The 14,329-nt window shown below is 46.8% G+C and overlaps 1 protein-coding gene and 1 long non-coding RNA gene across 3 annotated transcripts; both read right to left on the reverse strand.

Annotated features, from left to right (window-relative positions):
- Positions 1 to 2,485: 2,485 nt before the first annotated feature.
- LOC118565877 lies at positions 2,486 to 4,112 on the reverse strand. Of its 2 annotated transcripts, none has more exons than XM_036146928.1 (4): positions 3,877 to 4,112; positions 3,659 to 3,789; positions 3,486 to 3,539; positions 2,486 to 3,139 (listed from the first exon to the last, which is right to left on the reverse strand). In XM_036146928.1, the coding sequence occupies exons 1-4, from the start codon at positions 4,055 to 4,057 to the stop codon at positions 2,852 to 2,854; spliced, it is 654 nt and encodes a 217-aa protein (XP_036002821.1). In that variant the 5' UTR covers positions 4,058 to 4,112; the 3' UTR covers positions 2,486 to 2,851. The 2 variants fall into 2 exon arrangements, with proteins under 2 accessions (XP_036002821.1, XP_036002822.1); XM_036146929.1 differs by having other exon boundaries at positions 3,659 to 3,794; positions 3,877 to 3,988.
- Positions 4,113 to 9,909: 5,797 nt separating this feature from the next.
- LOC118565878 lies at positions 9,910 to 10,277 on the reverse strand. Its single transcript, XR_004932687.1, has 2 exons — positions 10,108 to 10,277; positions 9,910 to 10,036 (listed from the first exon to the last, which is right to left on the reverse strand). It is a non-coding gene; the product is annotated as an uncharacterized LOC118565878 (long non-coding RNA).
- Positions 10,278 to 14,329: the final 4,052 nt, after the last annotated feature.

Here is a 14,329-nt window from a genome sequence, read left to right on the forward strand (position 1 = left end):
GCAAATGTGCAACTGGAGTAACATTTATATTTGTTTAAATAAAAAAGGAATATAAGAACAAACTTAAATACAGTAGAGTTGTTTAGAATACAAGGAAATGTAAGTTTCTTGTGACAGTTGCTTATTAATCTCTCTTTAGATAACCTCAGTCATCTAAATCTAACGGAGAAGCCATCTGTTTCATGAAAAAGCATTACTGTACAATTTTGGGAAATAAACTCATCTCCCCCTGATTTAAATAAACGAGCGTCACCTTTCTCTCAGTCCCTGAACTGCGGAGCAACTTCGTAGCATGTTTCATTACATCCATTGCAATAGCTAGAATCATGTAAGGATTCCAGCTACTAGTACTAATTAAACATGCTAGCAAGAAAGGGCTGGATTAACGATAAAGGCACACTCGCTTAATAACCCCAGAGAGGTATGATATGATTTACTAGGAACCTGTCATGTTTAGTTATTGAACCCGAACACAACCACAACAGAGTTAAGTTTTAACAGTTTATTGAAATTTGTGGATAGTGGAGGAAGGAACCAAGAGTCTGTGCTGAGCTGAAGCAGTATGATGGTGAAGGCAGGAACTGGCAAGCAAGTTGGAACCAGAGCATGGAGGCAGCAGAACCAGAAGCACAGCAGAATGGAGACTTGGACCCAGGCTTGACCAGCAGCACGACAGAATGGAGACTTGGAACCAGGCTACAGCAGGCTGGCGGAGAATGGAGGAACTTCGGACTGGAGGAGACTGGATGAGGTGAGCAGCAGAAACAGAGGTAAACAGGAAAACAGAACGAACCGACGAGGAATGACAGACTGCAGTGAGCTTAAGTAGTGAGGCTGACAGGTGTGCTGAATGCTGGCTGATTAGTAGCTGACAGGTGTGGATGATTACTGAACTGGAGACTGGAGCTGTATGGAAGGTGGAAAGTGTCTAGAGTCTGTGCATGATGCAGGAGACAGGCTGAATCATGACAGAACCGCATTAAGCACAGCCAGTGATGTAAAACTAGGTACTTACCACCAGAGTTGCCTTCCAAGCTGGTCGTAACTTTAGCTTCAGTCCGGTAAGAATCAAAAATACGGCATTCATTAAAATGTATGCCATGTTGTGCGCGCAGGTGTTTCTGCCTGTTGGACGTATTTCCTCCCGCGGATGTAATTGTCACTTTGCAATGATTGCAAAGCGCCTTGTTGCCATCTTTCTCTTCTTTAAAATGAAGCCAAAATTTTGACCGCTTTATCCGATGGGGTGGCATTTTTTTTTCCCGCCTGGTCACGTCGCACTTGCTTACTGAATGCCGTGTGCGTAAGTTGCGTAAAAAACGTGACGTAACTTGCGTAACTTGCTACCGTTGTGCTGCTCAGAGCCGCACGACGGAATCGAAAAGAGAATCGTTAAGCAAGCTGCCAAATGGTGCCTTGGAATTGGAACACACGGAACCGGTTCTGAACAGGAACCGGTTTTTGATTCCCATCCCTAACAGTCTTATTGTAATGTTTTCGCATCCCTCGCTCAGTGCGCTAAGATTCCAGTCGGCTCTGTGGAAACATTGGTATGCAAGTCTTTTATAAGTGTTTTTTTTGTTTTGTTTTTATGTCGTGTTGTGGTGTATAATCTCTTTGTGGACCACAAGTCTGTTGAATAAAGCAATCATCTATAGGTTGTTTAGATGCAATGACACATTTAATGAAAGAATATGTCTTTTGGGTTAGTTTTTCTTTATTTTTGTGTTGCTGTTCCCTCTCTCACTTTAATCTTTGATTTTTTGTTAAGACAAGAAGTTTAAAAGTTGATAGAGCCCTGGTCCTACTGGCTCTGCAGGTTCTGCAGTCATTTGACATGTGTGATGCCTCAGGAAATGGAAACAACAGCCAACATAGTTTGGTTTTGGAGAGGGGAGACATACCTGTCTGACAGGTATTGTTGTGAAATAATGATCTTAATCCAGGAGAGCCAGACAAACGGTGAGCCTAATGGCTCTACGTTGGTGGGGGACAGCATCACTGTCCCTCTCTGTTCTCACTGACAGGTGGGAGCCTGCTGGTAGAGAAACTGTTCTCGGTGCTCAGCTAGCTAATCACACATCTTACCATCACTTCCCCTGCTTCTCCCACTAGCAGAAAGTGTGGGAATTGTAGGAATTTGTCACAAGAAATGTGGCCAATATATACACTTGACTATGAAGGGTAAATCATCCGTGGAGAGTCAGCGCGGAGTCCGCGTGTCTCATAATATGTGCACTGTATGCTTGAGTATGTGGGAACTCTCACACTGATGTTCTCTCCTGGCGGATTTCCTAACACAAGAAAACACACAGCTCTAAAATTACCCGTCTGCCTTCAAACCCTTAATTGTGGTCAATATATGTCAGGTTAATAATTGCAATTATTCCTTCTATTCATATTAATTTGTCAATCAACTGTTTGCATCTGTTTGTCCACTTCATCTTAGTTCAAGAAAATCCATCACTTACACAGCAATATAGAGAATTCATCTTTATTTAGAGAAATGTCACTATTCCAGTGAATCACAATTATCAGCTATATTGATTTCTGTAAAATAAACTAGGATTATTTGATTTCCTTTGATTAAGCATAACAAATTAAAGACACATTCAGTTAAAACAGTGTTAGAGCTATTACATCTTAACAAGCAAGTTGTTAATGCTTTTAAGTAATCTTTACCTGTTTGTAAACATGTTATCATTTAAAATGTTAATACAGGCACAGCTTTCAACACTTAAATATTTTTGTTAACAAACATATTTCAATCAAGCATGTTGGTAATTTTGTCTTAAACAAACTTTCATATTTCAAAGTTCAAATAAAGATAAAGATAAATAGATTAGGGTAGCTATAATTCAGCCTGCATGTCTTCAATCAACTTAATCAACAGTTCTTGTTGTCCGATTTTCTCTTCAAGATCTTCTATCTGTTTACCCAAATCAAGGGTGTTCATCTTGATATCAGCCTTGGTTTTCTCAAGAGTACTCTTGACATTGTTCAGATTATCATCCGATGGAAGCAGGTAATCAGGAAGTCTATTTTCATAATCCTTCTTCATTTCTGTCAGCGAATCCAAAATTTCGCTGTAGTATTCCACCTTCTGGGAACTGAGTTCAATTGTGGTCTTAAGATTGTCCTGATGTGAAAAGACAAAACACCTTTTAAGATTTGGTACAAATTGCAGTAGGTACTCTAATAAGGTGTGGTGAGTATCAATCATTTTTAATGAACTGAATCATATATATGGGGATCTAAAATAAATCAGACTTATAGGAGGTTTTCTTTAACCTTAGATTCAAGATGAAGTTGTTTTAATTTTGCTACTCCACTTTATTTCTTAAACTTTGAATGTTCCTTAGTTTTAATTTGTTACACAAATAGATTAAAAGGTATAAAGGAAAACATTGACACATATTTGCCTTAAGAGCCACATATAATCATCAGGATGGATTCTTTTTTTCTATATTAGGTGCGCATCTCACCTTCACGTTCTGGAGTTGTTTCCTTAAGTGCTGCACGTTGTCCTTAAACTGTTTCTGCAGATTTGGGGAAAATGTTTTTAGACTGACATACTGTATGCATAAAGACATGTAGCTATGTTGTAAATATCTGTGCAATCTAAACATTGTTTCACCAGTGATGCCAATAAATTTACCAGCTGTTCCTTGTCGAAATGGGACCTTGTGAAGCAGACCAGACTGAACAGAGTGCAAATCAGGAGGAGGCCTTTTGTGGTTCTGGTTCTGCCTCCTCTGCCGTTTCTGACACACATTACTGCTGCCATGACTGTTCTGGAGAAAGAATTGAGAGCAAATGTTATCAAATAATTAAAGACATTTAGTTTATTGGTCATTAAAAATAATGCAAACTCACCTGAGATGTGAAATATGTGAAGGTGAACAAAGTCAAAGTGAATAAGCAAAGACAATGCAGTGTTTTTATGTTCTCCACTGGGAACCTCCCCCAGGGCGTTGTCAAGGTGTGTGGATGACTGGAGGTGAGGTGTGGCTACTGTAGCTATCTGCACTCCATTACATAATCTCCATTCCACCATGTTTCATTTACAAAAACATATTTTACTCTTTCAATTTTAAAACTTTCCCATAAGTATGTTAAGCAACTGTTTCTTCTCCAATACTAAATAACACTGCTAACAACTGCTACAATGACTACAATGTAAAGAGTACAACATTATTAAGGATAACTGAAGGGTGGACAAAATTAACTCCAAGATGGAGAATTTTTTTCCTAATTGCAAAATTTGTGTAAAAGAACTCAATGTGTCAGAACCACATGTGCAGTCAATGCAGTGATGAAAGTAGGCACCATATATCTGCATTAACTCTACACATGTGTTTTTGTGCAGTCAATGCACAAAAACAAACAAACTAAAACTTTCATTAATTAAAAGCAAACATGGCAAACTAAATTTTTCGATTACTAAACAATACCATATTGTGTCATACACAAAGCTATACATATACAAGGGATATAAACATTTACAGACAAAGATTAATTGCAAAACTGTTTTTGTGCCAATTAGGAAAGTCAACAAAGATAGACATGGCATAAAGTAAACAGAAAGAATGGATTAATTTATGTTTTTCTTGATTTCAGTTTAAGCTTCTTTCACGGCTTCCTTCCACTGAAGGTAGCACAGTTTGCTTCTAAAAACAAATGCCTAAGGTTAATGTTAGCAAGACGTAGTCGGACATGTTAAGCCTGAATTGTTCCCTTTGTTCTTGCTCCCCATCCAACAAATGTCACAACTTCTGAAAGGTGCCTTTTAACTTTCCGTTTTACTAAAGTGAAACTAGGCAGTGTCATGCTTTTCAGGTGTCTGACCCACATGCAGGGACACTCAGGAGAACAAGTCAGAGTTCCAACAGTTTATTCTTTAGGGCAAATAATTAATCCGCCGAGATCAGAAAACGCAGGGGCTCGGGAGACGGCTGGGAGCGAAGGAACGTCTGGTTCACAGGAGGCGACGGGGAATCGGACCTTTGAAACGAGAGGAAACGGTTAGATCCGGACAATGGGTTCGTGAAGCGAAGCCACCGGTGCGCTCTTACCGAGATCAGCTGAGACTTAGCCAAGGGGAGTGGTCTACGGGCTCTACGGGCGTTCGGAGCACAGAGGACGAGAAGGCAGGTTGGCGTGCCGGGCGAGAGTGGGTCGGGTCCAGCTGACGGAACTCGGAGGAATCCTGGACCGACTGCCAGCCGTGATCGGAGGGAAGGATCTGGAGCGATCAGGCGACGGGTGCTTGAGCTTCGAAAGCGTTTAGGATCCAGGGCTTGAGGTAACCTGGGACACAGGGAGAACAAAGTTACCAACAGGTAAGTGAGCTGTCATCTGACAGTGGCCAACTGAGGCTTACACTAGGTTAACACTCTGGCAGTGTTGTGCTGGCAGCCATCCGCTTAAATAGTCCAACCCAGCGCCGCTTAGGGCCGAACACCTGCCACAGCACGCCTCCCTGCTCATCAAGGCCACCTGTGAGGGGAAAAGGATAGCACCCTAATCGGGCATGCCCGCAGAACCCTGACACCACCCCCCCCTCAACGGTCGCCACCCGGCGGCCCAGAGGAGGAGGAGGGACGAGAGGACCAGAAGTTGGAGATGAGGGAAGGATCGGAGATGGAAGATCCAGACACCCAGGACCGGTCCTCGGGACCGCAGCCCTCCCAGTGGACGAGGTACTGCCAGCCACGACCTCGACGACGGGAGTCCACGATCCGTCGAACCTGGCGTCCGACACGATCTGGCGGGGGAGGAGGGGGTTCGGTGAGGGGGCACAAGGGACTGGAGTGGACTGGCTTGAGCTGGGAGACGTGGAAGGTCGGGTGAATACGGGAACGTGGGGACAGACGAAGGCGGACGGCAGAGGGGCTAACGATTGAGTCGATGACATAGGGACCAGTGAAGCGGGGGGCCAGTTTTCGGGAAGTGGATCTGTGAGGTAGGTCCTTGGAGGAAAGCCAGACCCGCTGACCGGGACGGTAATGGGGGGCTGGTACACGTCGCCGGTCAGCAAATCGGCGAATCTGCTCAGTGGAGCGTCGGAGGGAGTGAATGGTCTGGTCCCAAACCTGCTGGCATCGGCGAATGTGGTGGGCTACAGACGTGACTGTGATCTGTTTCTCGTCTGCGGGGAACAGTGGGGGCTGGTATCCCAGCGAGGCTTCAAAGGGGGAGTGGTTTGTGGAGGTGGAGACGAGAGAGTTGTGGGCGTATTCAACCCAAGGGAGGAAGGTGCTCCAATCTGTGGGATTGGTAGAAGTGAGACAGCGCAGGGAGGACTCAAGTTCCTGATTCAGGCGCTCAGTTTGCCCGTTAGACTGCGGGTGATAACCAGAGGAGAGAGCGCACTTGGCGCCGAGAGCGGTGGAGAACTCCTTCCAGACACGGGAGGTGAACTGGGGGCCGCGGTCTGAAAGGATCTCTTTGGGGATGCCATGGAGACGAAACACATGTCGAACCAGAAGCTGAGCGGTCTGAAAGGCTGAAGGGAGCTTCCGCAGGGGAACCAGGTGGCAAGCCTTAGAAAAACGATCTACAATCGTCAGGATGGTGGTCATACCTCGGGAGGAGGGAAGACCGGTGACGAAGTCCAAGGCGATGTGTGACCAGGGGCGCTGGGGAAGGGGAAGTGGCTGGAGAAGGCCAGCAGGGGGGCGGTTCGAGGATTTATTTTGGGCGCAAGTGGGACAGGCGAGGATGTACTCACGAACATCCTTGTACAGGGACGGCCACCAGAAATGCCGGGTGATCAAGGTGGAGGTTCTTCTCGAGCCGGGGTGAGCAAAAAGCTTAGTAGAGTGGAACCAATGGAGAACTTGGGGACGAACGGAGCTGGGAACATAGGTCTTGCCAGGGGGTCCATTTCCAGGGTCAGGTTCGGCCTGTGCAGCTTGGGAGATGAGGTCTTCTATTTCCCAATGGAGGGAACCGACTGTGCAGGAAGGAGGGAGGATGGGTGCAGGTTCCTTGGGTAACTCCTCGGGAGAAAACATGCGAGACAGGGCGTCAGGTTTAATGTTCTTAGAACCGGGGCGATAGGAAATTGAGAGGTTAAAACGTGAGAAGAACAGGGACCAACGGGCTTGTCTCGAGTTCAGGCGTTTTGCTGCTTGTAGATAGGCCAGGTTTTTATGGTCGGTCCAGATCTGGACAGGTTGCTCGGTTCCCTCCAACCAATGCCTCCATTCTTCTAAGGCTAATTTTATAGCCAGCAGCTCCCTGTCACCAACATCATAATTGCGTTCAGCAGGAGTTAAACGTCTGGAAAAGTAGGCGCAAGGATGTAGTTTTTGGTCTGAAGAGCGTTGAGAGAGGACAGCTCCTACCCCGGAGTCTGAGGCATCGATCTCTAGAGTAAACTGTTTGGATGGGTCTGGGTGCACTAGGATGGGAGCTTGGGAGAAACGTTGTTTCAGTTCCAGGAAGGCGGAGTCGGCTTTGGGGTTCCAGGCGAAGACGGTCTTGGTTGAGGTTAAAGCGTGCAGGGGAGCGGCGATCATGCTGTAGTTCCTGACGAACCGTTGGTAAAAGTTGGCAAATCCAAGGAACCGTTGTAGCTGCTTTCGGGAGTCAGGCACAGGCCAGTTAAGGACGGCCTTGATCTTCTCCGGGTCCGAGCGGACCCGCCCACTCTCGAGAATGAGGCCTAGGAATGTTACAGAGGGTCGGTGGAATTCGCACTTCTCGGGTTTAACAAACAGTTTATTCTCCAATAGGCGCTGGAGGACAAGGCGTACATGAACTTGGTGTTCTGCGAGGGTCTTTGAGTAGATTAAGATGTCGTCTAAATATACAAAGATGAAGACATTTAGAAAGTCCCTGAGGACGTCGTTGACAAGGGCCTGAAAGACTGAGGGTGCGTTGCAGAGACCAAAAGGCATTACTAAATATTCAAAATGGCCCATGGGAGTCTTAAAAGCTGTTTTCCATTCATCCCCTTGGCGAATTCTCACGAGGTGATACGCATTACGCAGATCTAACTTAGAGAAAACGGTTGCGTCCTGGACCGGCTCGAGGGCTGAAGAAATGAGAGGGAGCGGATATTTATTTTTGACCGTAATTTGGTTTAAGCCGCGGTAATCAATACATGGGCGGAGAGACCCATCCTTCTTCCCCACGAAAAAGAACCCAGCACCCAAAGGGGAGGAGGAGGGACGGATGATTCCGGTGGCCAGTGACTCATTAATATAATCTTCAAGCGCCTGTCTTTCAGCCCGAGAGATGTTATATAAGCGGCTGGAGGGTAAAGGAGCACCGGGCAGCAGATCGATTGCGCAATCATATGGTCGATGGGGTGGGAGCGACTTTGCTTTGCTTTTGCTAAACACCGCCTTTAGATCCCAATATAATTTGGGAACTAAACTGAGGTCTACTGGGTCCTCATTAAGAGGATCCTCTGGGATGGGCCCAGCAGACACAGCGGACTGGAGGCAATGGGAGTGACAGTTTGTTGACCAGGACTCGACCCTGCGTTCAGCCCAATTTAAGTGGGGGTTGTGTTGAAGTAACCAGGGGAACCCGAGAACTATGGAAGCATGTCTAATAGGAAACACATAGAAGGTAAGAACCTCCCTATGGTTTCCCGAGACCACTAATTCAAAAGGTTTAGTCCGATGGGTCACCCTAGGGAGGCTTCCCCCATCTAGAGCGGAAACCAGGAGCGGAGACGGAAGGAGTTCTAACTCTATCTTCGCCTGCCGGACGAGCGTGGGATCAATAAGGTTAAAATCGCAACCGGAATCGACCAAGGCTGAAATCGGGAAATTAATGTGGGCTGAAATAATTGCTGCAGGCAAACAAAGGCGCGTGGATAAAGACGTAGGAGAATTTTTTGGGTCCGCCGGCTTCCCCACTAAAGACGGCGGACCTGGTCTTTTGGACGCTCGGGGCATGATGCAATATAATGATCCGGGGATGCACAATAAATGCACAGGTTCTGCTCTCGGCGCTGACTGCGCTCCTCGAGAGAGAGTCGTACCCGGCCAATTTGCATAGGTTCAGGCGGAGGCAGAGCAGGGACAGCGGGTTGGGCTGGAGATAACGCGAGGGGCGGAGCTGGCGCGCGCGGTGTGAATCTGTCAAAGCGGGTCCGCCTCCTGCTCCTGAGACGGATGTCTAGTCGCGTTGTCAAGGCGATGAGTTCTTCAAGGGATTCCGGCTCTTGTACTCGTGCCAGCTCGTCTTTAAGAGATTCGTCTAACGCTTGGAAGAAGGCAGCCTTGAGAGCGCGCGACTCCCAGCCCGCTGCGGCAGCGAGGGTGCGGAACTCTAAAGCAAAGTCCGAGACTGGACGCCCGCGTTGTTTAACGGCCCACAGGCGACGGGACAGCTCCGCCGGCTCAATATTGGCCGCAAAAACGGTCTTAAACTCCTGCACAAAAGTCGCAAAAGTCTGGCCGTACTGCTGGCAATTTGGAAAGCGGGCTTCAGCCCACCTGAGGGCTCTCCCGGTCAGTAGACCAAGGATAAAAGAAATTTTTGCATCGTCGTGCAGAAAAGCGTGCGGGGATCGGTTGAAAACTAAAGAGCATTGAAAAAGGAAACCACCGCAATCTCCTCCCTCACCGGAGAACCTCTCCGGGCTGGGGAGGGAAACGTCGCGAGGAGGGGGGCCTTGTGCGGTCTCGGGAGCCGGTGCTGGAGAAGCCGGCGCCGGAGGGGCAGGCGGTGGATTCTGGAGCGCATGGGTTAGGTGACCAAGCTGTGCGGCCAGCTCCTGAACCTGCGCCTGCAAAGCGCGCATGGCTGAGCCCTGATTTTGAAGCTGCTCCTGTTGGTCTGCGAGCGCTCTCGAGAGTGTTCCCGCTGGATCTTCCTGGCCAGAGTGTTCTGTCATGCTTTTCAGGTGTCTGACCCACATGCAGGGACACTCAGGAGAACAAGTCAGAGTTCCAACAGTTTATTCTTTAGGGCAAACAATTAATCCGCCGAGATCAGAAAACGCAGGGGCTCGGGAGACGGCTGGGAGCGAAGGAACGTCTGGTTCACAGGAGGCGACGGGGAATCGGACCTTTGAAACGAGAGGAAACGGTTAGATCCGGACAATGGGTTCGTGAAGCGAAGCCACCGGTGCGCTCTTACCGAGATCAGCTGAGACTTAGCCAAGGGGAGTGGTCTACGGGCTCTACGGGCGTTCGGAGCACAGAGGACGAGAAGGCAGGTTGGCGTGCCGGGCGAGAGTGGGTCGGGTCCAGCTGACGGAACTCGGAGGAATCCTGGACCGACTGCCAGCCGTGATCGGAGGGAAGGATCTGGAGCGATCAGGCGACGGGTGCTTGAGCTTCGAAAGCGTTTAGGATCCAGGGCTTGAGGTAACCTGGGACACAGGGAGAACAAAGTTACCAACAGGTAAGTGAGCTGTCATCTGACAGTGGCCAACTGAGGCTTACACTAGGTTAACACTCTGGCAGTGTTGTGCTGGCAGCCATCCGCTTAAATAGTCCAACCCAGCGCCGCTTAGGGCCGAACACCTGCCACAGCACGCCTCCCTGCTCATCAAGGCCACCTGTGAGGGGAAAAGGATAGCACCCTAATCGGGCATGCCCGCAGAACCCTGACAGGCAGATAAACACTTCACAGGAAGCTAGCACCTGTAGCATGAGTTAGAGATGGGGGCATTAAACACATTCAAGTTTCACATTTGATATAGCTTGTCTTAGATTTAAAACAAATGTCTTTGCATTATTCACTCTACACTGACTTTGGGAAGGTTTTCTTTTTAGTTATAGTAGAAAAACCTAAAGATATATCTTTAGTTTAGTTGTAGTGTGACCAAGACGCCCTAAAAAATACTGTTAAAACAACTTGACGTTTTAACACAGCATTTTAGATAAAGCGTTAAACACACACGCACAAAATGCTTAAAAGACTAATTAATTAATTATTTATTAATGCGGGCATATTGCAGTATAATGCATTATTTTTTTCCCTTAACCCCCCCCCCCCCCCCCCCCCCCCCAATGTATTCCTTTTCCATACTCTGTAAAAACCAGCGCCTAAAAAAGGCAGCCAGGCCTCAGGGACCTGTCTCCCATTTATGTATTTTTTCTTGATGGGTTGTACTGAAATATAATTTCCCCCAGGGGGGACAATGAAACAATTTTGTTCAATTCAATATTTTCCACCATGTACTATGACAGATTAAGACAAAAAAACTAACAAAAAACAATTCTCAGACACAAGCTTTTAATTGGCCTAGGCTTTTTCAAACCTGAGGAAACTGTAATTGTGAATACTTTCTTCTTGTCCTTCCACGTTTCACAACTTACCTCTGTAAGATGTCTATTTAATTTCTACCAACATGAAAATAGGAAGACCCACTTCCCAGGAAATTAGCACCTATAGCATGAGTGACAGGTGTTCCAAGTTCCAAAAACATTAGAATGTACAACATGAAAACTTCCAATTATTGTTATTTTTATTATTATATCATCTAATTAAATACTACAAATCTAATTACCACAATATTAGGAGCTACAAGCAAAAACAACATAATAAATGGACATTAAACAGGTGGTTATCTCTTCCTCCATCATTCTCAGATCATGTAGATCTTTTCTCATTCAGTTCTCCTGTTACTGACTCCTATTTTTTCATGAGGAGCTTTCATATATCCAAAGTGAGCAGTAGAAAGCTAAACCTAAGCCTGGAAGTCTATGCTCATAAATCAGCAAAACATCTAGCAATAACTCTACTTCCAACTATCTGAAATATAAACTAAAGGTCACCAATCAGTTCTAAAACATCTTTAGAAGAACCCTTGTTGATCCCTGGAGAACCACCGTACCAGTTTAGCGGTTTACAAGAAGTTTTCAATTATTCTGTTACATTTTATCTAAGTGTCTTTTATTGATGTGAGCAGCAACTCGTGGTCTTGTCTTACTTTTTATTGATAATTTTTAACCTGGACAAAAACCAAACATTTATCACAGGATCAGCCCGATCCAAATACTTACCATGACACAGGGCAGCTCCCCTTTTAACAACGAATTTCCACTTCTTCTTCTTCTTCTGTTTTAAAAGTGGTGCGCTCTTCTTCTTCTTCTTCTTTTTCTTCTTCTTCGTGTTTTAATGGCATCTGTCATCCAAAAGGATCATTACCGCCATCTAGTGGTGCGCGCAGCGCACCCCGTTACCGCAACACTTATTCCCCCTCGGTAAAATCGGGGACATTTCCGGGGACAGCTTTAGCCGGGGACAGGTAGTCCAAAACGGGGACAGTCCCCGGAAATCGGGGACGTCTGGTCACCCTAACAAAACATTATTTTGAGTAAATAACATTCTGGTTACTGATTTGCCCTGTAAAATCATTTAAACCCTTATGACCGAGTTTGTTAATGCGATTCTCCCTCCGGGCGTCTGGGGTCACTGTAGCAAATCGGTGGCTAAAAGGTTACAGCATAAAGTTATCAAAATTGCCTTTACACCAACATTAATATTCAATATTAATACGGGGATAAGGCTCATTGCACCATCGAAGGATGGCAGAGCCGAACGATTAAGCTTTGTGCTTTAAAACAAACTCCTTTTGAAATGTTCAGGACCGGATATCAGCGAGGCTAATAGCATTAAGGCTAGCGTGAGCTACCTGTTAGCCCTTTGTTCTAAAGCACCATGTGTCCAAACGAGTTACAAACATCTCCCAATAAACCTTTTAACTTTTCCCACAGCTCTTCCTGCCCAAACCTGTGTTTTGCCTCGTGTGAGTTTTGTTCAGTTTGGCCATTCCAAGGAAGAAGCGTTGGAAGCAGGGAAGTCGTTGGTTTGTCTTGGCATGCTAGCGTTTAGCTCTGCAGCCACGAGCTAACCCACAGCATGGGCGCGGTCGGAGGCCTGGTCCCTGCCACGTTCTCTGACCCGGTTGCAGCCACGATTTGAGCAGGGGTTTCGTGTTACTTTAGCATTCACGTTATTATTATTGAGTTTACAATAATAACATTCACATGTTCCCGCCCTAGTGCCCCAACTCGCGAGCACTCCTATAAAAAAAAAGAAAAAGAAAAAAAAGGGGGACGACACAGTACACGCACTTGCACTCACCACACACATCCTGTATTCCCAGGTACAGGCACCGGTACACCAGAAGGGTATCCAGACCCTGGACCCGGGAGGTGAACCCTGAGGTTCTACCCCCCCCCCCCCCTTCACACCCTGCCCTCAAGACCTAAGCACCCCTCCCCCCATATTCCAAGGGAGAGAAAAAGCGCCAGCCCCAACCTCGGACCATCACTCGGACCCAATGTCCACACCCTGCTGAGACCCTGGTCCAGGTGGCCTTGCTTCTCCCCCAGGCACCGGACTCCGGGTGGCAATGGACAAACAGGGGTTTGAAAAAGACCTCGAGCCTGCCTCCGCCTGCCAAAATGTTGTATTGTTGCATGTTGTTCTCAGTGTGTTTAAAACTAAGAGGGCCAAAATGGGGGTGCCCAGCACAGTCCACCTCCCTCCTGAAGGTAGCAGGTGCCATCGCTTTCCCCATGCACCCTAACCAAAACCGTCAATGTCTAAATGTGAGTGGGGGCTGAGGAAGCCACCAGGGGGGAGGCCTATACAATCAGCCCCCGCCCCCCCATGTCTTGTCCCCCACCCCCCAATTAATGCCCTGCATATATGTGTGTTGTGAGAATGTTATAAATGTAAGTGTCTAAGATGTATCATAAAATAGAGGTCAAGGACATCACCAAACAGCAGAGGTGGGAAATCCTCCCCTCTACCTAGTGACACCCCCATAACCGCAAGGTCTTACATGTGTGGCTCGTGATGGAGCAGGCAGAGGGAGGTGTCCTGGAACGGGGAGAAATTACTGCGGAGAAACATGCCTTCCCAGGAAGCCAGCTCCCCTGCTGACTCCAATAGGCACCCCCGTCAGTCTGCGGGGCTGAGACCTACAACCCCCCACCCCCAAGGTGTAAGGTTTCTAGTCATTTTGAAAGTTTTCAAACATATCTGAAACTAGGTGTTTTGTTCAAAGCTGACTGATGAATTCTTCTCCCATTTCATAATAGGAAGAGATATGGAATCATCTAGTTCAGGGATTCCCAAACCTTTTTAGCCACGCACCCCTTTCCGTGTCCTGACCAGGTTGATATATATTGCAGTTGCAGTTACAACTCAAACGTCATAACAAAGGTTATGTAAATACAATTAGAACATAATTTGAATTAAATTGCATTAAAGTAACACACAACACCAGAAAGAGATAGGTCAAACCTCCACAACCTGAAATGTGTCTGAAGCAGAGACCCTCCAGGTGGATTCACAGACAAAACTCTAATGATCTACCTGTGTGTGTGTGTGTGTGTGT

This window comes from Fundulus heteroclitus, chromosome 14 (genome assembly GCF_011125445.2).
Source record: "Fundulus heteroclitus isolate FHET01 chromosome 14, MU-UCD_Fhet_4.1, whole genome shotgun sequence".
In the NCBI taxonomy this organism is placed as follows: domain Eukaryota; kingdom Metazoa; phylum Chordata; class Actinopteri; order Cyprinodontiformes; family Fundulidae; genus Fundulus; species Fundulus heteroclitus.

Excerpts from the sequence above, each read along its gene's own strand:
- LOC118565877 (XM_036146928.1), bottom strand. The coding sequence starts at position 4,057 with ATGGTGGAATGGAGATTATGTAATGGAGTGCAGATAGCTACAGTAGCC. Across the intron at positions 3,790-3,876 it reads TCACATATTTCACATCTCAG|TCATGGCAGCAGTAATGTGT; the intron begins GTGAGTTTGCAT and ends TCTCCAGAACAG. Across the intron at positions 3,540-3,658 it reads ATTTCGACAAGGAACAGCTG|AAACAGTTTAAGGACAACGT; the intron begins GTAAATTTATTG and ends CCAAATCTGCAG.